This window comes from Mercenaria mercenaria, chromosome 1 (assembly GCF_021730395.1).
Source record: "Mercenaria mercenaria strain notata chromosome 1, MADL_Memer_1, whole genome shotgun sequence".
Classification (NCBI taxonomy): domain Eukaryota; kingdom Metazoa; phylum Mollusca; class Bivalvia; order Venerida; family Veneridae; genus Mercenaria; species Mercenaria mercenaria.
This window is the reverse complement of record NC_069361.1, coordinates 67,743,712-67,769,593: the sequence shown is the minus strand read 5'-3', so window position 1 is coordinate 67,769,593 and position 25,882 is coordinate 67,743,712. Positions and strand designations below refer to the sequence as shown.

The 25,882-nt window shown below is 35.8% G+C and overlaps 1 protein-coding gene across 3 annotated transcripts; it reads right to left on the bottom strand.

Annotated features, from left to right (window-relative positions):
* Positions 1-269: 269 nt before the first annotated feature.
* Positions 270-24,459, bottom strand: LOC123535232 (kelch domain-containing protein 3-like). 3 transcript variants are annotated; one of them, XM_053550031.1, is made up of 10 exons: positions 24,361-24,459; positions 17,105-17,287; positions 16,618-16,806; positions 15,958-16,073; positions 12,455-12,526; positions 10,169-10,382; positions 6,394-6,480; positions 5,810-5,918; positions 4,233-4,394; positions 270-3,438 (listed from the first exon to the last, which is right to left on the bottom strand). In XM_053550031.1, exons 2-10 carry the CDS (start codon positions 17,256-17,258, stop codon positions 3,375-3,377), a joined length of 1,167 nt encoding a protein of 388 aa, XP_053406006.1. In that variant the 5' UTR covers positions 17,259-17,287; positions 24,361-24,459; the 3' UTR covers positions 270-3,374. The 3 variants fall into 3 exon arrangements, with proteins under 3 accessions (XP_053406006.1, XP_053406012.1, XP_053406023.1); XM_053550037.1 differs by lacking the exon at positions 24,361-24,459 and adding an exon at positions 24,293-24,311; XM_053550048.1 differs by lacking the exon at positions 12,455-12,526.
* Positions 24,460-25,882: the final 1,423 nt, after the last annotated feature.

Genomic DNA, 25,882 nt, shown 5'->3' with positions numbered 1-25,882 from the left:
AACTTCGTCAACACCTGAACATCTACTGCTACAATTTGTTGAGCAGTGTAACAATTTGGCAGCAGTCTTAAGTATGCCCAAATTTCTGCTCAGTAACCATTACTGAAAAGGGAAAATGCCATCTTCCACTATTTGCCCATCACAACTGTTTTGGCCAAGTTACATGGTGAAACTCACCCTCCCGCTGGTGTGTGGAAAGTTGAATATTCTACCACGGTACTATTCATGGTTGAAATATGAACCCAAACAATAAAAAAACTAAACAGTGATAATTTGCAGTAATATTTACTAATGAAATAAATAACAAATACACTTTAAAAGTTAGAGAAAACAAAACATGTTTCAGATCGCAGTAACAATTCTTTTTAGTTATTTGTATTTACTTGTAGAAAAATGAACAGTTTAAAACCACTTCAAAAATATTTGTTTACACATGTCATAAAGTAAACTAGGCAGACTCTGCAATTGCTTGACTCTATGATTTGTTTATCACAAGTGACAGAGTGAATTTATCCTCAACATTTCTGAAAGGACAACTGTCGGGTCATTCCCCACCCACCAAAAAATAAACGGACAATGCCTAAATTACTTTTATCACAAACAGCTTGTTTCAAAATCACACAATTTACTTCCACGACAAAGCATTTGTAATGTGATCATTTCCAAAAAGCATTATCTAAATTAAAACAAAATACAATATAGTATAATATAAACAATGAGCATCTTTCAGAATTTACCTGCTAATAGATTTAAAATGCCATGTTTTTAATGTTTAAATAAACTGCCATGTTACTACTGACACACTGTCAGTGATGAATTATCAGTAATCCCCAGCCCCCTTCCCAACCCCCGCCCCTCACCCACTCCCCACAGCCTTGTGTAACAAAAACTTTGCTTAACATGTTCTCCAAGTAAAAATGCTTTTATGAGTTTTTTATATAAACATAATAAACTGTTATCTGTCAAGGATGATTGAATAGATTAGATGAACTTACAATCAATATTCAAACAGGCAGGTTATCAATACTTGCCTATGAACTTTTTGAGCTGTTCTGTTTTAAGTGTGAGAACCTTTTTAATACGTCAATGATTGCGTTTTTACAGTATCATTTGGCCGAAACTTTTCTGCAAATATTTCCCATTAAATAAAATGTAAAACATTTCGTTCTGCAAAACTAACCACATGTACAGTAAATAAACAACATCTGTATATTGTTTTCTAGAAAAGTTACTTGGTAGATAAACAGTCATCAGGATATAAAGTATTTTCAAAAACAATGTCATTAACAAACAAAATGTGATAATCACATTAAAATCATATCTACAGTATCTTTTCTCAGAAAAATGGTAAATAATGTCAATGAAGCTATTCAAATTAAAAACAAGAGGGTCAAGATGACCCTGGATCACTCACCTGAGTAATATGAGCTACATGTTTCAAATGTCAAACTGATGATTTTTAGAGATTGTTTGGAAGATTTTCCGATGTACAATCAAGTAACCCCTGGGGCGGGGCCAATTTTACCCTGGGGGTCATGATTTGAACAAAGTTTGTAGAAGTCTACTAAGCAATGTTACATATCAAATATCTAAGATCTAGGCCTTCTAGTTTATTTTTAGCAAATTTATGAAGATTTCCCTATGTACAATCAAGTGACCCCTGGGGTTGGGCCTATTTGACCCTGGGGCTCAAGATTTGAACAAATTTTGGTAGAGTTCCACTAGGCAATGCTACAGGTCAAATATCTAAGATCTAGACCTTCTGGTTTATTTTTAGAAAATTTTGAAGATTTTCTATCTACTATCAAGTAACCCCATGGAGCAGGGTCAATTTGACCCTGGGGGTCATGATTTGAATTAATTTTGTAGAAGTCTATTAGGCAATGCTACATGTCAAATATCTAAGCTCTAGGCCTTCTGGTTTATTTTTAGAAAAATTTTGAAGATTTTCCTATGTAAAATCAAGTGACCCCTGGGGCGGGGTCAATTTTGACCCCGGGGGTCATGATTTGAACAAATTTTGTAGAGGACTACTAGGTAATGCTACATGTCAAATATCTAAGCTCTAGGCCTTCTGGTTTATTTTTAGAAATTTTTTGAAGATTTTCCTAGTATGTAAAATCAAGTGACCCCTGGGGCGGGGTCAATTTTGACCCCGGGGGTCATGATTTGAACAAATTTTGTAGAGGTCCACTAGGCAATGCTACATGTCAAATATCTAAGCTCTAGGCCTTCTGGTTTAGTTTTAGAAATTTTCTGAAAATTTTCCTAGTATGTAAAATCAAGTGACTCCTGGGGCGGGGTTAATTTTGACCCCGGGCGGGGGGGGGTTATGATTTGAAAAATTTTGTAGAGGTCCACTAGGCAATGCTAGATGTCAAATATCTAAGCTCTAGGCCTTCTGGTTTATTTTTGAAATTTTTTTGAAGATTTTCCTATCTTAAATCAAGTGACCCCTGGGGCGGGGTCAATTTTGACCCCGGGGTCATGATTTAAACAACTTTAGTATAGGTCTACTAGGCAATGCTACATGTCAAATATCTAAGCTGTAGGGTTTCTGGTTTTTGAGAAGAAGATTTTTTAAGATTTTCCGATGTAAAATCAAGTGACCCCTGGGGCGGGGTCAATTTTGACCCCGGGGGTCATGATTTGAATAAAATTGGTAGAGGTCCACTAGGCAATGCTTCACACCAAATATCTAAGTTCTAGGGCTTCTGGTTTTTGAGAAGAAGATTTTTAAAGTTTTTCCTTTTGGTTGCCATGGCAACCAGAGTTCTGCATGGAATTCAATTCTTTGAATAATTTTGAAAGGGGGCTACCCAAGGATCATTCCTGTGAAGTTTGGTGTAATTCTGCCCAGTGGTTTTCAAGAAGATTTTTTTAGAAATTGTTGACGCATGACGGACAACGCTCGAGACATCAAGCGGTCACAATAGCTCACCTTGTCACTTTGTGACAGGTGAGCTAAAAAAAGTTATTTCCGTGTACCAAATAATATACTTAATACTTACGTTGCACATGTAACACTGTAATATTAGGCTAGGAAAAAAAAAAACAATATAAAAGAATCACAACTAATTGTGAACCTGTTGTATTTGTGAAACACAAATTTGCACCTGAAATTTCGTATGTATAACATTAGGTATTACAAAAATATCAAGACTGAAAAGAGCACTCTGAAATTTACCATGCAGTTTTCAAGTATGGTAACAGAAACAATGTGATATATAACAAAATGTACTGGTATACCATACTTATAAATGCAAACCACCATTGCAAATTACAATGTCCAGGTGGATTGTGACATGGCATGCATGAAGCCTTAACACAATATTGCATATAGTACGTTAGAGTTTATCGTCTGTTAGAGTTTATCATCCGTTAGAGTTAATTGGTCTAGTTATCACATTTGGTGTTGTCATTGCAGCTAACTCCCATCTGAAAAAATATACAGATTATACTTTTCTCACATTTGATATTGACGGCAGGTTTTGTTTATTATACAGATAACTATAAATACACATAAAAGGAAAATAACACAACTTTTTCTGGCTACATCATGTTTTTTCTGAACATTTTGGCTGAAAATTTGGGTGCATTCCCCACTACAAAACAATATATGTTTTCCTTTCAAATTTGACAACAAAAGAACTTTTTTAAAATTTTGCAACAAATTCCACAAAGAACTCTTACTAAATTATGTAAACATTAATATTCAAAACAGAAGTGTTTTTTCAAATGTGTAGCAAATCTGAAATACTACTTGTACTTCTGTTTTTTAGGACAACTTTCTTTTAATCATTACCACTTGACATTCTCTTTCTACAGGAAACGTCCCTTGTGTTTAATGCTGAGAAAAATCACTGGGTGTGAACTGTACTTCAAGTTACACTGACTACCCTGGTACTATAACAAAAGTCAATAACCTGCAATACGTGACAATTTGTCCATTGTGAACAAAAATTATTTCACAGTAGGTCACTTTGTAGGCTTTGCCACAAGGTTTGTTGACCAAGATAGGAGTTTATTAAGATTTCAAGTTTTAAGGTGAAGGTCATAAATGAGGGTCAGTCATTTATATATAGGTCAGTCTGTAGGTCTTTCGACAAGGATTGCTGAGTGTATGAACTTAATTGGGTCATTAGTGTGGGCTACAGACAATCTGGTTCGAACGGACTAATGGAAAAATAGTTTACCCGCTATATGCCCAGGGCACAATAGAAAGTATATACCTTATATCCCTTGGTAAACATGATGTGTCCAACTTGTGTTCTAGGACAGCCAACTTGGCTAGAGTTTTGAGAGACGGTTCTAGATCTAGCACATGTAAATCAGATAGATCCATCAAGGGAACTTCCGCATCGTCCACATCCTGTGGTGCCAGATTGGTCGGACTGAAATCATGCGAAAAAAACATAGAAATTTTGTTTTGAATGTTTGTATTTAAAGTTAATGTTAATGCTGTTCTTAACAACTTTTAAGTAAAATGGTCTACTGACCTATCAGTGTTTCTGAATATTTTACAAGTAACTGAAGATTTAAAATGACTTAAAATGTACCTGCCTAAGCACAACCCTCATTGTAATGTTTCCCTTACTAATAGACTACACCAGCTAACACACTGAAATTTTTAACCTTAAGCCTGCTGGTGGCAAGTGAAAGTGCCTTTGCGACCAGTGCAAACCAAGACCAGCCTGCACAGCCATGCAGGCTAATCATGATCTACACTGTTCACTATTCAGTCAGTAAATTTTCAGTGAACACCCCTTTAAGTATGACAGCGCGCTCGACTTTTTTCAGTGCTCGACTCTGAATCAGAGCTTTTCCTGTAAAAACATTATAAAACTTTAACTAAAAAATCTAAATTAAAAAGGGGCAAAACTTTGTCAAAATTTAAATCAGAGTTATGGGGTTTGTTTGAACTTTCTCTTGGTGTAGACTTTGATAGTAAATAACTATTTTAAGTTTCAAGTCAATAGTTTTGATAGTAATAGAGATATTTGACTTAATCCAAAACTTTTACCATGAATTCTAAGTTTAAAAGGGGCATAACTCTGTCAAAATTCAATCAGAGTTATGGGACTTATTTCTCCTGGTGTAGACTTTGACATTAAATAACCATTTTAAGTTTCAAATCAATAGCTTTGATAGTAACAAAGATATTTGATGTTATCAAAAAGTTTAATCAAAAATTCTAAGTTAAAAAGGGGCATAACTTTGTCAAAATTCAATCAGAGTTATTTGGATTGTTTCTCCTGGTGTAGACTTTGGTAGTATATAACTTTAAGTTTCAAGTCAATAGCTTTGATAGTTACAGAGATATTTGACTTTATAAAAAGCTTAAACCAAAAATTCTAAGTCAAAAAGGGGCATAACTCCATCAAAATTCAAATCAGAGTTATGAGGATTATTTCTCCTTGTGTAGACTTAGATAGTTAATAACTGTTTTAAGTTTCGAGTCAATAGCTTTGATAGTAACTGAGATATTTGACTTTATCAAAAACTTTAACCAATAGCGACGCCAACGCCGGGGCGAGTGCTATAGTTCTACATTTTCTTCGAAAAGTCGAACTAAAAAGTGATGCTACCTAAACTAAATGACTAAATACATATCATAGAAATTTAGCAGGGTCAAAATTGTGTTCAGAATCAGCCAGTCAGATGCTGGAATCTAAAGACAAGTCTTATATATAACACCAAAATGGTGTCATATATGGACACCAAAACCTCTCCATAATGAGCTACTTACACCAATTCAATGACTGAATGTTTCAACAATCACAAATATCATAGCATAAGGACTCTATACCTTGTGCCGCCAAAGAGGTAAACTTTTGTTCCTATCTTACAACAACATTGACGCCTTCTTGCACATGGTCCTGTTCCTCGGACTGCCACTAATGACCATTTGTTGGTTCCTGAAATGAAACATTTGTGTGTGATTTGTACGATATTTCTTACAACTTTACTCTCTGGAAATAACGGACAATAAAAATAAAAATTAATAAAAACATTCTCAAGTATGGATGGCAATTACCTCTGTCAAGAGGACCTTAAACACTAATGTATACCTATGGTCGAATTATTAACTCTTGATCCTTTTAATTCATTGACACCCTAAATAAATGAATTGTAGCTTGTGCCCAACTGCCAAGTCTGGAAGAAATTTTGTTAGGGTCACACAGGCTATATAAATCAAACAGCAGAGAAAATGTACAAAGATACAAGTACTGAACAAGTTTCTATCTGTTACTTCCCTATTCCTTCCCCAAGATTTAAAGAGAACATTTATAACTATACATATATTTCCAGGATCCTGTACATAGAAGAATGTGCATTCACTTTGGAAATTAGAAAATTAAAATTTATGAATAAAACATTAAACTGTCTTACTTGTATCAAACCTGAAGATGTCTTTGAAATGAAGATCATGTTGTCCATTATAGCCACCAAATATATAAATGCACTTTTTGTATGTAACTGAAAAAAAAAAAAACATTGGTGCTTATTTAACCACTACACAATGGCTTTCATTTCAAATGAGTTTAAAAATGAACATTTTCTCAGTTTTTCAGTCTCTGGACAGAAGACATGACAAGTAAATCTAACAGAGAAGGGTAATTATGATAAGACTGCCCGTGACTGAGCTACCTAACAATAGACTAGTGGTTTGAAAACACTTTTGAAACTTGTTTCAGTGTTGCCGAAGGCCTAAAATGTAGCAAAAGGGTAACATACATGTTCTTAAAGTAGAAGTACTGAACTCAGATTATTAGTTATTGCATTAATATTGAGCAAATAACCATTCTGGGCCAAAGGACTACCAGCTGCACATACAGGACTAATGGGCTCAATTTTTGCATTTCCTTTATATGTACCAGTATATGCATCACAAGAATAACATCAAAACTTTAAAAGAAATTGCATCCCCAATAGGTAAAAGATAATATGAGCCGTGCCATGGGAAAACCAACATAGTGGGTGTGCGACCAGCATGGATCCAGACCAGCCTGCGCATCCGCGCAGTCTGGTCAGGCTCCATGCTGTTCGCTTTTAAAGCCTATTGGAATTGGAGAAACTGTTAGCGAACAGCATGGATCCTGACCAGACTGCGCGGATGCGCAGGCTGGTCTGGATCCATGCTGGTCGCACACCCACTATGTTGGTTTTCCCATGGCACGGCTCATATATTTCACTAGAATTTGTGGTTCTGCATTAAAAACAGAGAAAATATCACTAAAGCTATTACTAAAGGTGATTAATATAATACCCCACATCTTGTGACACAGGGAAACAGCATCTTTGACCTTCAAGTGGGACGTTGACTCTGCATGTCCTCTTAATGAAAATATCAACTGATAGCTTAGTTATATAAAAATCATTTCAGTGGTTAATAAGATACAGAGTGGACATAAATTAAAGCTATCTGATCTTTGACCTTTGTTACTTTGACATCTGACTTTGTGACTGGCTCATGTGCTCTACAACGTCAAGTCATCTTTACTAAACTCTCAAATGATGCTAGTTTTATTACGAAAATCTTAAAAGCAGTTGTGATATTGTGCACACATGAAGTTACGCACTTTGAGCTTTGACCTTTAATTGTGACCTTGACTTAGGACCTAGTATCCCAGGTTGTGAACTCTGCACATCATCTTAATGAGGTTAAAAACTGATATTGGTTTTATGAACAGTTCCCAGTAGTTTAGAAGATTATGGGCAGACACGAATTAAGTGATCTGACCACTTTGTGTGTCAATGACCTTGAACCTGGTTTGTGTGCTATACAGGTCGTCTTGAAGAGGTGAGCTGTTTCAACAACATAGAAGTCCAAGAATGAACTTTACCTTGAGCCTGGGATTTGTGCTCTGCGCTTCATTTTGATAAGGTAAACAAATGATGTTAGTTTTATAAAAATCTTTCGTTGAAAAATATAAAGAAACATGACGGACAGATAGATGAACCAAAGGACAGAAATGCATGACTGCAATGTAGCTCCCATATTCATTTGGGGTATAAAAATTAGCACTTCAGCTAAAAGTATAAATTTAGGACAGGCAAGGTGGTACAATGTATAGAGGCACATCTTTAGAGTTTTGTATTCAAATCACCTCAGGATGGAATCTGACTCTGATCTCTACAACCTTTTATTAGGATGCAAGAAGCAATCAGAGGTCCATATAAGTTAACAATTTTTCAACAACTGATTAAAAACAAACTTATAAAATAATACATTATTAAAGAGAGATATCTGATGGCAGGGGTGTAAAAAATGTTTTCACACCACTCGCCTGACAGGACTAGTAGCCAGTAAACTTTACTCGCCCTTAGTGAGCAGTCATTTTTAATACTGTCACTTTTAGGTACCACAAAAAAATTTAAAATAAAACACACAGTAGACAAATAATATTCTCTTGTACACTACATTTCAATTTTAATCAATTGTATTTGTTCTGCTAAAATTTTCTTTTCACAGCAGACTTTTTTTCTTTTTCTTTCACTGTATTTTTGTCATCTCCACAACCCAGTTGTCTCCCCCAATGCATAGTCGTATAGGCAAGAAGTCAACAGGGGACAGGAGTAGAAGTCAAAGGGACACTGATGGTTGGCTACAACAGGGATCATCTACTTGGCATGTCCACTCATCCCACTAAGTTTCAACATTCTGGGCCTTATGTTCTCAAGTTATGAATTGGAAACTGTTTTCTATGTTCAGCCCCTGTGACCTTGACCTTTGATTGAGTGACCCAAAAATCAGTAGGTGTCATCTACTATGCATGTCCAATCATCCTATTTAAGTTTCAACATTCTGGGTCAAGTGGTTCACAAGTTATTGATTGAAAAGCGTTGTCGATATTCAATCCCCTGTGACCAGTAACCCCAAAAATAATATTGGTCATCTATTCTGTATGTCCTATCACCTTATGAAGTTTGAAGATTTTAGGTTAAATGGTTCTCAAGTTACTGACCGGAAATGGATTTTCATGGTCTGTCCACTGCGACCTTGACCTTTAATAGAGTGATCCCAAAATCAATAGGGGTCATCTACTCTGCATGTCCAAACATCCTATGAAGTTTCAACATCCTGAGTCAGGTCTGAGGTGGTTTTCAAGTTACTGACCGGAAGTTGTTTTCCATGTTCATGCCCCTGTGACCTTGACCTTTAATAGAGTGACCCAAAATCAACAGGGGTCATCTGCTCTGCATGTCCTATCATCCTATGAAGTTTCAACATTCTGGGTCAAGCAGTTATCAAATGGTTTTCCATGTTTCAAGTCCCTGTGACCTTAACCTTTAACAGAGCAACCCCAAAATCAATAGGAATCATTTACTCTGCATGACCAATCATCCTTTACAATAAGTTTCAACATTCTGGGTCAGGTGGTTCTCAAGTTACCAAACGGAAATGGTTTTCCATGTTCGGGCCCCTGTGAACCTTTGATCGAGTGACCCCACAATCATTGGGGGTCATCTACTCTACATGTCCAATCATCCTATGAAGTTTCAACATTGTGGGTCAAGTAGTACTCAAGATATTGATCGGAAATGGTTTTCCATGTTCAGGCCCCTGTGACCTTGAACTTTGATGGAGTGGCTTCAAAAACAATAGGGGTCGTCTACTTCATCAGCCCTGCCAACCTATGAAGTTTGAAGGTTCTTGGTCAAATGGTTATCTAGTTATTGATCGGAAATGAAGTGTGACATACAGACAGACGGATGGACAGGGCAAAAACAATATGTCTCCCCCAGTGGGAGACATAATAAACTACGATGTTGGTTTGGTATGCTTTGACAAAGTACGAGAAAATAAACGGTGACAACAATAACATTAACTCCGATAAATAAGTTTATCTTGACTGGCTTATGGTAAATGAATTTCTTGTAATAATTGCATCAATAGTAATAATAATCACAGTCTAGCATGCAATCATTATTGGTAAGCGTCTACCGACCTAAGGTTTGTTATTTTTTTCACAATGTAATTCAAAACATTTTTTTGCTGAATTTTGGTAAAGTTACTACGCAAAAAGCAATTGCCCGCTCCGTCAAGTATACAGCAAGGTCCAATCGTCCTATCCAGACCTTAACTTGCCAATGCGAGTGTGCGAGTGGAATTTTACATCCCTGTAATGGTTACAGTCCTAGATCAGATATTTCAATAACTTACACACAGAATGGCTTCTCCGCCCTGTTGGAATGAGACCATGCGTAACAGGCTGGAACCAGGTGTTTGTGACTGTATCGAATCCTTGTATCTTATTGCAGTAAAGCTCCATATTTGTGAACATGTTGCCGCCATGATCGCTCCGCCCTCCAAATACATACATGAACCTATCAATACCAACAGCTGTATGGAAGTCACGCCATCTTGCAGGCGTACCCTGAAATTCATTTATTTTATACATATAAGTGTTACGATCTGCACAGAGATCTGATGGCTTTTCAAAGTACTATGTAACTCTCTGATGAGGATTTATTACTTTATTTCATATCCCATAACATTTTAAACGATTTCTTTAAAGAGCATGCAAAAACTCTTATATAATCACATATTAGAATAAATCAAGATTTGTACTTATCATTATGTAATTATTTTTTCCGATATTGTTCTGTTTCACTGGAACTTTAGCCGACTTATGTCAAAATTTTTAAAATAAGTTTATAAGGAAAAGCTAGCCAACTGGATGCACATGAACAAAATTAACATTTCAAAATCTAAATATGAAAAGTCCATGCATATTTCTGTAAAAAACACAGCAATATTGACATCACATCAACATATTATTTATTATTCTAACACGATCCGATTCATTTTCCTTTTAAGCAAAGAAGGCTGGAAACAGTGAATTATTAAACAACAATTCACTGTTCTGATGTCACAACTATTACGTCATAGTGTCAAGCGGCGCGCTGGAAAAGAACCCGACTGAAAACAGGCAAATTTTTAATGCATGCCGACAAGGGTTGACTTTAAAGTCCGTGACAAGGTGTTAGAATTGAAATAATATATCTCATTTAGTGATTTGCTCTTGAATAAATCACTGTTTGTCGTTCAGATGCGTAGCATTATATCACTTGGGCTGCGCCCTTGTGATATAATTCCTTCGCATCTGAACTCCAAACAGTGATTTATTCAGCGACAAATATTATTTCTTAATTACTTCCTGTATATAAACCCTAAACATGATTAGAATTGACGTCATGTCAACCTACTATATAGATACTATTTGGCGCCATCCATGCACCATGAAACAGGGCTCCCCTATTCCATTCACCAGTTTTCATGAAAGACATATTAGAATAGAAACATCATATGAGCCGCGCCATGAGAAAACCAACATAGTGGGTTTGCGACCAGCATGGATCCTGACCAGCCTGCGCATTCGCGCAGTCTGGTCAGGATCCATACTGTTCGCTAACAGTTTCTCAAATTCCAATAGGCTTTAAAAGCGAACAGCATAGATCCTGACCAGACTGCGTGGATGCGCAGGCTAGTCAGGATCCATGCTGGTCGCAAACCCACTTTGTTCGTTTTCTCATGGCACGGCTCATATAGAGCAGAGCAAAGTCTTAAATATCTCAACAAACGAAACAGTTATTCGCCGCATGTACTATTCACTGCGGCTACACCTCTAAAATTACTCCCCTGTTTTAAACTTCTTTGTATTGTTTCAATTTATCAAAACCTGGTTCTTCTATATATTATTTCTGAAATTTATAAACTATAGTTGAGAATTAAGAGGTACAAATAAAGTGGCAAATTTACCCTTCAAGACTAGAAATATATCAGTAAGTGTCAATATATCTAGACCAATTTTTTCAGGAGGAATTCAAAATACAAGAAGGTTCAGGGAGTGAAAATCTTCAACATCCATTCAGCAGTTCTTATCAAAATCACAGATTTCTTTAAAGCTTACAATTATTGAACCAACCAGTAAACAAATAGTTCAGACTGTGCCAACCTACATTAAAACTAAAATGTTTTTACCATGGTAATTTCAGCTATATTCTCTGAATAAAGAGTGTCTTTTTTGCCCCTTTATATTCAATAATGTGTACTCTTTCCCTGCTTACTGTTAACTTTGTAAAACCCTACATATTACATAATTTTTAAATTCTAGAAGAGATCTAACCATTGCACAAACTTCAGAAATATGTATCTGTAAATACATCTGAAAAGCAAATTTTCTTGCTTTCGCTGACAAATAGTTGTTTTCCTATTTTTTTTCTAACAATTTTCAATTCCCCCAACTGTTTTTTTTTGTGTTTTTCAGTTACTGCTTTTGAAATCATAACTGAGTTCAAAAACTTAAAACTTTCTAAGCTGTTCATAGGTAGATGACTTTTATTTCTAAAGTGACGCAGTGGGGCCTCCAGCCCTGCCCCTTTTAACTGCCACCATACTGCTCTTAAAATCTACTGTAGATGAAAAGTGAGTACGAAGTGCTCTTACCTTAGCTCTAACATATGCCCATGTCTTTGTTTCAAAGTCATAGGAATAAATATCATCAGAAAATCTGTCAATCTGTGAAAATAACAAATGTACAATATAATTGAGCCGCGCCATGAGAAAACCAACATAGTGGGTTTGCGACCAGCATGGATCCAGACCAGCCTGCGCATCCGCGCAGTCTGGTCAGGATCCGTGCTGTTCGCTTTCAAAGCCTAATGGAATTAGAGAAACTGTTAGCGAACAGCACGGATCCTGACCAGACTGCGCGGATGCGCAGGCTGGTCTGGATCCATGCTGGTCGCAAACCCACTATGTTGGTTTTCTCATGGCATGGCTCATATCTTTGTTAACTTTTGAGCTTAAGAAAGCAAACCCTACCATTTGCAAACAATTTTAGTGAAGTAATAGAACCTGCCATAAAAGCTGCCTATTTTAAGCAACCACCTGCATTAAGCCACAATCCAGCAAACTTCACAAATTGATAATAATTGAGCCGTGCCATGAGAAAATCAACGTAATGGGTTTGCGACCAGCATGGATCCAGACCAGCCTGCGCATCCACGCAGTCTGGTCAGGATCCATGCTGTTCGCTTACAGTTTCTCTAATTCCAATAGGCTTTAAAAGCGACCAGCAAGGATCCTGACCAGACTGCGCGAATGCGCAGGCTGGTCTGGATCCATGCTGGTCGCAAACCCCCTATGTTGGTTTTCTCATGGCGTGGCTCATATTTTCTTCTAATTCCAACTAGTCTTCAGCAGCCACCTGCTTTAAAGCAGTGAGACTGAGTCCCTTCCTTGACTGGCTGCTTAAAACATCTTAAGACTGTGATCTTTTCAGAGCACTAACTTCTGCACAAACACATTTCCAAAACGGTGTTCTCCATCATGATATGAAACTGTATTTGCAATGAAGTCATAATCATAATAAAAGTTTCATTTCATATACTGCTTATTTATTTTTTTCAAATTGCTACTTAGTTCTGCAAGATCCAGATATAACCTATTGATTTTTTTTAAGCATCTATAACAACGTTAATTTATGACTAAGTTATTTCAGATTTTTCCCCCTGATTTTTTTAAATATGGAAATATTGCTTTCACGCCAAGTAAGATACTACGAATGTTTTGTAAATAAATCCATTCACACAGTTAAAAAATGTTATTTTTGTGAAATTCAGGTGTCAAAAATGGCTGAAATTTACTATGGAAAATAGTTATACCCCCATCAAACTTGTTTAATTATAGTATATCAAGAACGATGAATATATTTTGAAAATTTACAAAATCCTATCACCACCCCTAGAATTCTTTAGAATGTCATACAATACCGGTATCAATGGTACTGTTTTCCATTTAAAGAGGTTCAGGGGAAAACCTTGTTACGGAAACACTGGACCAAACACTTTTTTTACTAGTGCTAGGAATCTGCAGTCTAGGTCTAACCTTTGAGGTTTAAAGTAAGGCAGAATTTGAGACTAGAAACTTTACTGTAAATAAAACTAAATGTACTTGAATATTTTTGAAAGGAAATTTCTGCAAACAAGAATTTTAATTCTTCTCAAAATCTGCATGATTGTCAAACTGAATAACACAAGAGCACCGCCTTGCGGGTGCTGACGCTCATCTGATTTTTTTTGTATAATAGAAATATTGTCCTACCCATGATTTTCTAAGTCTAAAAAGGGCCATCATTCTTGCAAAAAGCAGGATAGAGTTATGTTTCTTGATGTACAGTGTCCACTTATGATTGTGAAAAACTGTTGCAAGTTTTAAAGCAACAGCTTTGATAGTTTATGAGAAAAGTTGCCTTAAACATAATACTCAACCAAGAAAATGATTTTCTAAGTCCAAAAGGGGCAATAATTATTGCAAAAAGCAGGATGGAGTTATGTTGCTTGCTGTACAGGGTCAGCTTATGATGGTGAACAAGTGTTGCAAGTTTCAAAGCAATAGCTTTGATAGTTTAAGAGAAAAAGTTGACCTAAACATAAAACTTAACCAAGAAATCTGATATTTTCTAAGTCCAAAAGGGGCCATAAATCTTGCAAAAAGCAGGATGGAGTTATGTTTCTTGCTGTACAGGGTCAGCTTATGATGGTGAACAAGTGTTGCAAGTTTTAAAGCAATAGCTTTGATAGTTTAGGATAAAAGCTGACCTAAACATAAAACTTAACCAAGAAAACTGATTTTCTAAGTCCAAAAGGGGCAATAATTCTTGCAAAAAGCAAGATGGAGTTATGTTTCTTGATGTACAGGGTCTGCTTATGATGGTGAACAAGTATTCCAAGTTTCAAAGCAATAGCTTTGATAGTTTAGGAGAAAAGTTGACCTAAACATAAAACTTAACCAAGAAATCTGATATTTTCTAAGTACAAAAGGGGCCATAAATCTTGCAAAAAGCAAGATGGAGTTATGTTTCTTGCTATACAGGGTCAGCTTATGATGGTGAACAAGTCTTCCAAGTTTCCAAGCAATAGCTTTGATAGTTTAGGAGAAAAGCTGACCTAAACACAAAACTTAACCAGGCAACGCCGACGCCGACGCCGACAACCGCTCAAGTGATGACAATAACTCATCATTTTTTTTCAAAAAATCAGATGAGCTAAAAATGAGCACAGATCATCTTTTTATTTTATTTTCAACAGTATTTCAATTATGTAATGGTTGGCAGTTTACCTAACCAGTGTTCCTGGATTTTGCACCAGTCACAAGTAACTGCAAACTTCTCTACATGAATCAAAGGCAGAGGACTTACTTGAGGTAAGTAAAGTTGAAGTGAAAAAGTTACGGTAAGCCCTCTAAAACAATTTGATAGATTTCTCAGTATCTGTAAAAATCATACTAGACAAGATTCAAACTTTGTTCAAACACAGTGACATCATTTACATTCGACGGGGACTCATTTTCTGTAGATTTTGTGACTGTGCCAAATTGTCAATCCATAAAATTATTCCAATTATATATCTAAAAAAAAAAAAATGGAATTCCCATACATATCATTGCTAATTCCACAAATTCATATTCCAACAAAAAGCTGTGTTTGCCAAAACCACAAAAACTGATGCCCACGAAACAGCTGTTTTTTGTCAAAGCCTTGAAATTTCATGCCCATCAAATGATTTATAGTTATTTTTATACTGTTTGTCAGTTTTGTGTTTAATGTCGTTTTTTAACAGTATTTCAGTCATATAACGGCGGGCAGTTAACCTAACCAGAGTTCCTGGATTCTGTACCAGTATAAACCTGTTCTTCACAAGTAACTGCCAACTTCCCCACATGAATCAGAGGTGGAGGACTAATGATTTCAGACACAATGTCGTTTATCAAATAGTCACGGAGAACATACACCCTGCCCTAGGATCGAACTCGCGACCCCGCGATCCGTAGACCAACGCTCTACCTACTGAGCTAAGGGGGCGGGCTTTATTTCATACTGTACCAGATTCAAAAAGTGCCCCTTTTCATGATACATATGTTCAAAAGCACTTTACACAGCTACCTACCGCTTCCTCATATCCACCAAATATGTACATCTTTTTATGTATAACACAAGCTGAGTGGCCGTCTCTTGCACCTGGTATCGGTCCATTTGTTTCCACATTACCCCACAGCCTCAAAACTGAAATACACAATGACAATTCAATCTCAAAATCAGTCTCAAATTTGGGTAAAATATACATTTTTTAACTGAGAGTTGACTCAGTAACAGCCATTAAATCGGCTGAAAACAAACTGCTAAAAGCAAATCTCTTTTTTGTGTACACAATGTTAGATAGATAGAAGTATATCAAAATGTACGTGTAGAAGTGAATGTTTAATGGGCATGATGATTCACAAATCTCATGTTACTACTGACGTGCATATTCATTCAGAAGAAATAATGACTGTAAACTCCAAAATCAATTATTATGAAGAATTGTGAGTACTGCCAGGGGTCCAGGTTTTAAAATAGAACTTGTAGACCAGGACTGGCAAAATGCCAGCATTTATGAGTGTTTGCCAAGCCATTTTGACAACCTTGTTGTAGACCAGTCCCATGACCTCAGCACCCTGGCCCCTGATTTGCAATCCAGAAATCAGTCACTTATAGCTGTAAAATACAACCTGTTAAACTTTCTGTACAAGCAAGGCAAAACACATGGATTCGAATCAAAATTACTGACCTGTGTTAAACATGAAGAGAACATTGCACGCCCCATCTGTGTCGTTTCTGCCACCCCAGATATATGCACAATCCTTATAAGCCACTGCAGAATGTCCATACCTCTGGTATGGAATTGTTAGATCCCCTGAAGGTGAGAGTGGAAGGTTGCGCCGTGCTGGTACAGGAAGCAACTTCCACCGCAAGGAAACTATAAGAAAGGTGAAAGTCAGTTTAGAAGTTTCCTTATATCAAAATTTAACTATAGTACCGTTATCTAAAGAAGGAAGGACTTAAAGAAATATACCAACATATCCAACAATAATATGCAACAAATTCTTATTTCATGTGCGGCCTTCTAACATAAAAAATAAACAGTAAAATCAGACATTATTTAAAAGATGATATCCCACTAAAAAACATATCTGTTAAAGAATATAATCACAAACCATGAATTTTTCAACTAGCCATTAAACTATGTTTTCATCATATCTAAAAATATATCTTACTGATATCTAGCACATGAACATCTATAGGTAGTCTAGTTTCATAGTCCTCGCCAGTGCAGTATCCTCCAAAACTGTAGATTTTTTCCCCGATGGCGACTGCTGCATGGTTTACTCGTCTTGGACCACCTTCAAGATGAACAGTCCACCTCAGCATCCTGCCTTCACTTCATTCATTACAACAACCTACATCAAACAAGATATTCTGAATTTTATTTTGAGTCATTGTTTTCTTTGGTTTTCAGTCAGAGACACCAACACAGTTCATATATGACAATTTTACATTATAGTGGCAGAGATTCCAGTTGCCCCACTGGGCATTATTTCAGGCAGAAGCATGACCTGGGTAGAACCAAAGTCAAGACCTTCAATAAATCCAAATGGATGGCTTCCTTAAAAGATAACCAAAACAGGGCTCAATCTATGTTGTAACATCAAGGCATGTGATTCAATGCCAATAATCTTAAATATTAAAAAAAAACTTAGTTACTTCAGAAAATCGAAATTAAATGTGAACACAATTATTTTTCCTTAAATCTCAATTTTAAAAAAACAAGAGCTGTCCATAAGACAGCCAAGCTCGACTATTCGAAATATTGTCACAGAAGCAGGAAATTATTACCCAAAATGTTAAATATCAAAAGAGTTTTAAGTTCGAAAGGGGACATAATTTGACCAAAATACATATCAGAGTTATGGGACTTGATGCTATCAACTAGTTTTATAACCCCGAAGAAACAAGTTAAGTTTCAATTCAATATCTGCATTAGTTTTGGGGATAGTAACTTGCATGTAAAACTTTAACAAGAATTTTCTAAGTCCAAAAGGGGGCATAATTTGCTCAAAATACATGTTAAGAGTTATGGAACTTGACCCAGTGAGGTTGGTAATTGACCTAGAAAAAGAATAAATAAGTTTCAAAGCTATATGCATTTTGGTAATAGCTGTATGTACTTGCACGCAAAACTTTAACCAGGATTTTCTAAGTCCAAAAGGGGGCATAATTTGCCCAAAATACATGTCAGAGTTATGGGACTTGGTGCTATCAACTAGTTTTATAACCCCGGAAGACACATGTGAAGTTTCAATTTAATATCTGTAGTAGTTTTGGAGATAGTTACTTGTATGTAAAACTTTAACCAGGATTTTCTAAGTCCAAAAGGGGGCATAATTTGGCCAAAATACATGTCAGAGTTATGGGACTTGACCCAGGGAGGTAGGTAATTGATCTAGAAAAAGAAAAAGTAAGTTTCAAATCTATATGCCTTTTAGTAATAGCTGTATGTACTTGCACGCAAAACTTTAACCAGAATTTTTTAAGTCCAAAAGGGGGCATAATTTGGCCAAAATACATGTCAGAGTTATGGGACTTGACCCAGTGAGGTAGGTAATTGATCTAAAAAAAGAAAAAATAAGTTTCAAATCTATATGCCTTTTAGTAATAGCTGCATGTACTTGCACGCAAAACTTTAACCAGAATTTTCTAAGTCCAAAAGGGGGCATAATTTGGCCAAAATGAAGGTCAGAGTTATGGGACTTGGTGCTATCAACTAGTTTTATAACCCCGAAGACACATGTGAAGTTTCAATTCAATATCTGCATTAGTTTTGGAGATAGTAACTTGCATGTAAAACTTTAACCAGAATTTTCTAAGTCCAAAAGGGGGCATATTTTGCTCAAAATACATGTTAGAGTTATGGAACTTGACCCAGTGAGGTTGGTAATTGACCTAGAAAAAGAATAAATAAGTTTCAAAGCTATATGCCTTTAAATGATAGCTATATGTACTTGCATGCAAAAACTTAACCAAGGTGTGACGCCGACGCCAGGGTGAGTAGAATAGCTAGACTATTCTTCGAATAGTCAAGCTAAAAATTTACCACTGACACTCTGGCCTTGAGCAAGTGGCAACACTTTGAAAAATTTCCCCATCAATCGTTCACAGTCCAATCATACACATTTTAAAATGAAAGATCTTTCTTAAATTGAAACAAGCAAATTCGATGAATTGGTATCCCCCGCCGAAATGGTTTGTGGTGAGGAATGGCAAAAAAATATATCCGGCATAAAGTTAAGGATGTTAATAAGAAGCAAATAATTTCATTAGTCAAAATCAATTTAACAGAAAACAAATGTTTAATTAAAGAGTACATAATAAATGTATGATACTTTGATCCTGACTAAAGAATTTATTTTGAATGGGATATGCTTACTGTAATAAGCTTAGCTTTTAAAATTAAATGCAGTTAACTGAAATGTGAGCTTGAAGTTTAACTGGAACGAAATATTGTCTTTGAGTGGTTTGGCACCAGGTGTTGCTGTTTAACATGTACATTTGAACTTAAAAGAACAGAATGTCCTTAAGAGAACACAGGTAAGATATCTTGAACATGGCTGAGGGCAAGGTTTGTGTAGTCACAACTTAACATGTTGAAGGTTTGAACATTTAAAAAAAAAAAAGGAATGGAAATATATATATGTATATATTTATTTTTTTAGGGGGTAGGGGTGCAGGGGAACGGGAGAGGAAACAAAATTTCACATGTTGATTATAAATATTGGTGGAAAATTAAAAATGAAAAACAAAAAAGGGGTAAAAGGGTGAAGTGGGGGGGGGGGGGGGGGTGCAGAGGATGCATGATCAGTGGTGGGCATGACTGGGTGGGGGAGTGAGGTGGGGGAATGGTACAACTTGCATGTTGATAAATATCATGAGGAAGTTTGAAAAATCAAACATGAATGAAGTATTGCAGCAATACAAAGTCCTACTGGAAGCACCTATTCTTATGCAGTATAACATAATGAATGATATTGTCAATGATGTTAAACATATGTATATTACAATATAATACAATCTGACTAAAGTACATCTCTATTCGCTACGATAGGATCTGGAACGCTATTCATAGCCTCGTTGACGACCATTTCGTAGCAATCGGCTTAACTTACAATTTAGCAATCTACTGTAGCCTTGACTTTGATATTTACAATTTTATGTCGGAATGAGTCAGATAGCGTTAGCTCAGTCGGTAGCCATTGCTAGTATGAGGGTCCCGAGTTCGAGTGGAATAACTGCAACTTCTTACTTTGCATTCTAACAAGTCGTTTATTGGTTAAATAAAATAGCAATATGGAAATCCAAATTACAGAAGACGTATGTAAATGGTGTTCTCAGACTTCGTTAGAAGATCAGTACTTCAGTCAGATTGCATAATATAACAAGCACTTGATTAAATTGCATATATAAAACGTACAGTTGTTTTCATTTGGAATTTTTCTGGCCAATTATACAAAAAGTTATCATAAAAGTTATTTATAGTAACAACAAAGTGAAATTAATCCTAAAAAAAAATCAATAAAAAAAATCTATATAATGTAAGTCCAAAAGAAAATCTTTACCAAGTAGAGATAGATCAAAATACACCTAAATATTGGATGTAACAAGCATGTTGTACCACAGAAAAGTGGTCTCGATTTTTCCCTATGGCCAGTAATAAAAAAGTTACAATATAATCTATTTATAGTAACATCAAAGGGACATAATTCTAAAAAAGTGTGCCTCATGGTGGTGAACATTTGTGCCAAGTTACATCAAAATCTCTCCATGCATGAAGAAAAAATGGTCCGGACAAAGTCATCTTTAAATTTGACCTTTGACCTCTAAGTATGACCTTGACCTTAGACCCAGGGACCTGGTTCTGGCGCAAGACAATTCGTCTCATGATGGTGAACATTTGTGCCAAGTCACATTAAAATCCCTCCATGCATAAAGAAGAAATGCTCCAGACAAAGTCATTCTAGAATTTGACCTTTGACCTCTAAGTATGACCTTGACCTTAGACCTAGGGCCCGGGCTTTGCACACAACATGTTGTCTCATCCAGGGGAATGTGCCAACTGGTATTTAAATCCTGTTTTGCATCACGAAGTTATAGACTCGACAGGAAAAAAATCCGTTTGACCTTTGATCTCAAATTGTGACCTTGACCTTTAAGCTAGGGTTCTGGGTGTTAAGCATGACACGTCGTCTCATCATGGGGAACATTTATGCCAAGTAATACTGTAAGTATATTGATGGATGACAGAGTTCTGGACCAGACAGGAAAAAAACCCTATTGACCTTTGGCCTTTAATTCATTGTGACCTTGACCTTTGAGCTAGGGGTCCCGGTTTAGCGCACGACACGTTGTCTTATCATTGGGAACATTTGTGCCAAGTAATATCAAAATCCTTTCATAGATGGCAGAGTTATGGACCGGACAGGAAAAAAGCCCTATTGACCTTTGACCCCCAATTGTGTCTTTGACCTTTGAGCAAGGGCTCCGGGATTTGCGCATGACACATTGTCTCATCATGGAGAACATCTGTGCCAAGTTATATTGAAATCCCTTAATGAATGACAGAGTTATGGACCGGACACGAAACAGACCCTGTTCATGCCATGTTAACATTTGACTACTAAGTGTGACCTTGACCTTTGAGCTAGGGGTTGTGAAAGATGTGCATGACACATCGTCTTATTATGACGTACAATTGTGCCAATTGATATTAAAATCCCTTCATGGATGGGAGAGCTATGGACCGGACAGGAAAAAAGCCCTGTTGACCTTTGACCTCCAATTGTGACCTTGACCTTTAAGCTAGGGGTCTAGGTTTTGCGCATGACACGTCGTCTCATCATGGGGAACATTTGTGCCAAGTAATGATAAAATCCCTTCATGGATAAAAGAGTTATGGACCGGACGAAATTGCGGACGGACGGAATGACGGAAAAGCGCATTCCTTTAGTCCCGAAACTGGTTTTCAACCAGTAGGGGACTAATAAGAAATGAAAAAAAAAATATTATTTTCTTTTTTTTGGGGGGGTGGGGGGGAGGGGTGTTGGGAGGGGGAGGGGGTGGTGTGACCAAGGCAAGTGGGTGACCAGGTGTGGGTGCTCAACTTCACATGTTTATAATAAATGTTCACAGAAAAGAATGAAAGAAATTTAATGAAATTCTGCCAAATGGTAAGTTTGTTATGTACAAATATGTGGATTTTTAGACAATTAAAGGGCAATAACTCTGAAGTTACAAAAGAAATCCGTACGAAATTGTGTGTGCACAACCACATTATAGTGCTCTAAATTCTGTTAAAGTTTCATAGTTCAAATACATCAAAAGTTATGATGCAGAATATCTATAGATCTATAGTACCCTATATAGTTAACACTAGAAACTTCTAAGGGCCATAACTCTGGTGTTACTTGGGCAATCTGTCTGAAACTTGATGGGCCCCATAACCACCTAGTGGTGAACATGTATATGAAGTTTGTTTGAAAAAAATCTAAAATAAGGAATGATTTTTTTTATTTTTTTTGGGGGGGGATGGGGGGGGGATTGGGAGGGGGAGGGGTGTGATCAAGGTATCGGGGGTACACAACTTCACATGTTTACAATAAATGTTCATGGAAAAGAATGAAAGAAATTTAATGAAATTCTACCAAATGGTAAGTTTGTTATGTACAAATATGTGGATTTTTATACAATTAAAGAGCAATAACTCTTAATTTACAAATAAATCCGAACAAAATTGTGCGTACACAACCACATTATGGTGATCTAAATTCTGTTATTAAAAGTTTCATAGTTCTAGGTCAAATATATCAAAAGTTATGATGAAGAAATTGCCATATTTATAGTACCCTATATAGTTAACACTAGAAACTTCTAAGGGCCATAACTCTGGTGTTACTTGGGCAATCTGACTGAAACTTGACGGGCCGCAAGGACTCATAGTGGTGAACATGTATATGAAGTTTTAAATAAATATTCCCAATCATTTCCTAGATATGGCTCCGGACGGACTGAAAGACGAACGGACAACGCCAAAACTATATCCCTCCGACTTTCGTCGCGGGATAACAAGCCCAGACTGACGTACTCCTGTTTTACACAACTGTAGCTCTTATAAAAACAATTTAACTATCTATCTATCTTCCGTTGACGTCCAATCCCTTGCGGGAACGTAGACGTTTTGCGCGTCAAAATCAAAAAGAGAAAGAATATAGTGATAAAAATTTAGAGTGGAAGAAACTAAAAAAAAAAATTTGGTGATATAAAAAGGTTAAAACTTGAGTTTATCCACTATTCCCAATATTATTAACCAAGAAAATCATAATTATTTTCTAAGTACAAAAAGGGCCAAAATTCTGACAAAATGCATATTAGAGTTATGTTTGTTGGCCTACATAGTCATCAAATGATGATAAAAAAAATTGCAAAGTTTCAAAGCTGTAGCTCTTATAGTTTTTTAGAAAAGGTGGACCTAAATTGGCTAAAACAAAAATTTTAGGCAATTTAGCCAACGACCAACTGATGACAATACAGTGCTTTAGGGTATAGCGGATAGCTAACTAATTTTTCCTGCATTCCAATTCAAAGAAATGAAAATAGTAAGTAGTGCTTTTTTTTCAGTATATCAGACAGAAAACATCTATTCTTCTTAAAACATTCAGCTTTTAATAGAAATTCATGTGTTTTTTTCTCTCCAAGCCAGTGTTTACATATGCCCTGATTTAGGATGTACCGGATAGCTTTGGTCGTTTTTTCCATTATTAGTTTAAAATCCACATCTTAACAAACTTTCCAAGATTTCTTTACTATAAATCAGAATAATAATGTATTCTCTTTTCAAAAACATTCAGCTTTTTAAATTACTATCAAATACTTTTCATTCACTGACATTTTTTACATATACACTGATTTAGTCTATAGGGGATAGCTTTATTTTACATTTGATGACATGTATATGAAAAATAACACAACAAGCAAATATTTAAAATGTATGTCAGAGTGTCGTTTGCATGCCAGTAAAAGAATGATATGAAAATTTATACAATAATTCAAGTATAAATATAAAATTTATCAACCTATCATCTATACCCTAAAATCCGCTATACCCTAAAGCACTGTACTTTGCAGTATTTTTTTTCTGTGGTCAGTAATGCACAGCTTATCAGTTTAATTATCACTGTTTGATGTTCAATGACTTAAGGTATGTGTCTATGTACAGGTCGCTAAATCTTTTTGCATTCAATATAGACAATAATAAATGGGAAAAGCTCTTATTCCCAAATTATATTCTTAGCCAAACAAGTTTAACAACAACAACAACAAATTCATTTTAGAGTTTTTTTCACTGGCATACAAACAAGTGCATATTTTTCGGACATGTAAGCTTCCTTTAATTGTTTATAAATTGGTGAAAATTGATATTAACTTTATCGTCGCTTCTTTGCAAACTGCTGTTTTTTGTTTTTTCTTCTTTCCGTTATAACCGGTGTTGAGACGTAAACTTCACAACGTGATTCGATTAAGCGCGGGTTTATACCACCAAATTATTTAGGCTGACCTCACGGGGTTATAACACACTAAATAGCTGTTCTTTATTCTATAGGTAAATTGACCTATTTCCAATGACCGCAGCACGCATCAGGACCCATTTTAAATGTCTGTAACTTACATTTTCTTGAAGAATATTGTCAGTGCTAAATAAAAATCAAAAGAAAAGTGGGGGTCATGTTTGATGCAAGAAAGATATTTTTCAGTAAAACACACAAACTGCAAAATCAGCTAAAAATGAGACCAAAAATTATAGTGGTGGTGTATGATCTAAGTTTTCATGAAAATTTCTGTAATGTTGTTATTTCATTATGAAAATGCTACCTACATGTCAAGCATAGATCTGTCATGTGATTTTAGCAAAAAAAAAAATGCAAAAGAAAATAAGGAAAATATCTCTACAGAGCAAAAAACTGAGGACTATTTGTATCCGCCATTATGCGACTACCATTTTTTTTCGCGCCATTTTTCTATTTAGTGTCTGTATGCCACGAGTCATACCGAAAATATTCTTTATCGTGTCATACCGATTTTTTTCGTTATTATGACGACTAAACACAGTGTATATCCCTACATAATTATGTACAGTTAATTATTTTTTATTGAATTAAATACACAATCATTATAGAAATCTATGAAAAGTTAGAAACACGGAATTAAGGTATTATAATTAAGTTATTAAGGTATGTAGATTTCAGTATTCTGTGCATTCTTTTCATCAAAAATACAAATCAGAGTTATGGGGATTGTTACCACACATTCAGATGATGATGATGAATATGCATTTTAAGTTTCAAGTCGTTATCTTATATCATACTAAAGTTATATCCAGAAAGCGAAGATTGCCAAACAAACTTTAAGTATGAAAGGGGCATAATTCTGTCAAAAAATACTATTAGAGTTATGGGGATTGTAAACACACATGTAGTTGATGATTATAAAGAAATATATTTAATTTCAAGTCATTATCTTTTACAGTACCAAAGATATGTCTATAAACGAAGCTTTCGAAAAAATTCAACTTGAAAATAATTCCAAGTATAACAACTTGGTGACCTTGACCTTGGGTATAATAAGTCCAGTCCCTGTACATACTTTGTTTGTATGCTGGACAATGTTTATGTGAAGTTATAGTAAGATATAAGCAATAGTAACAAGGACATGACAGAAAAACAAAGGTTGTCGAAAAACTTTTACCTTAAAAGTAACCCAAGTGTAACACCTTGGTGACCTTGACTTATGTATTATGGGCCCAGCCCGTGCGTATAGTTTGTTTGTATGCTGGGCAATGTTTATAGAACTTACAGTAAGCTATTATAAACAATAGTAACAAAGATATGACCGAAAAACAAAGGTTGCCAAAAAACTTTAACCTTAAAAATAACCTAAGTATAACACCT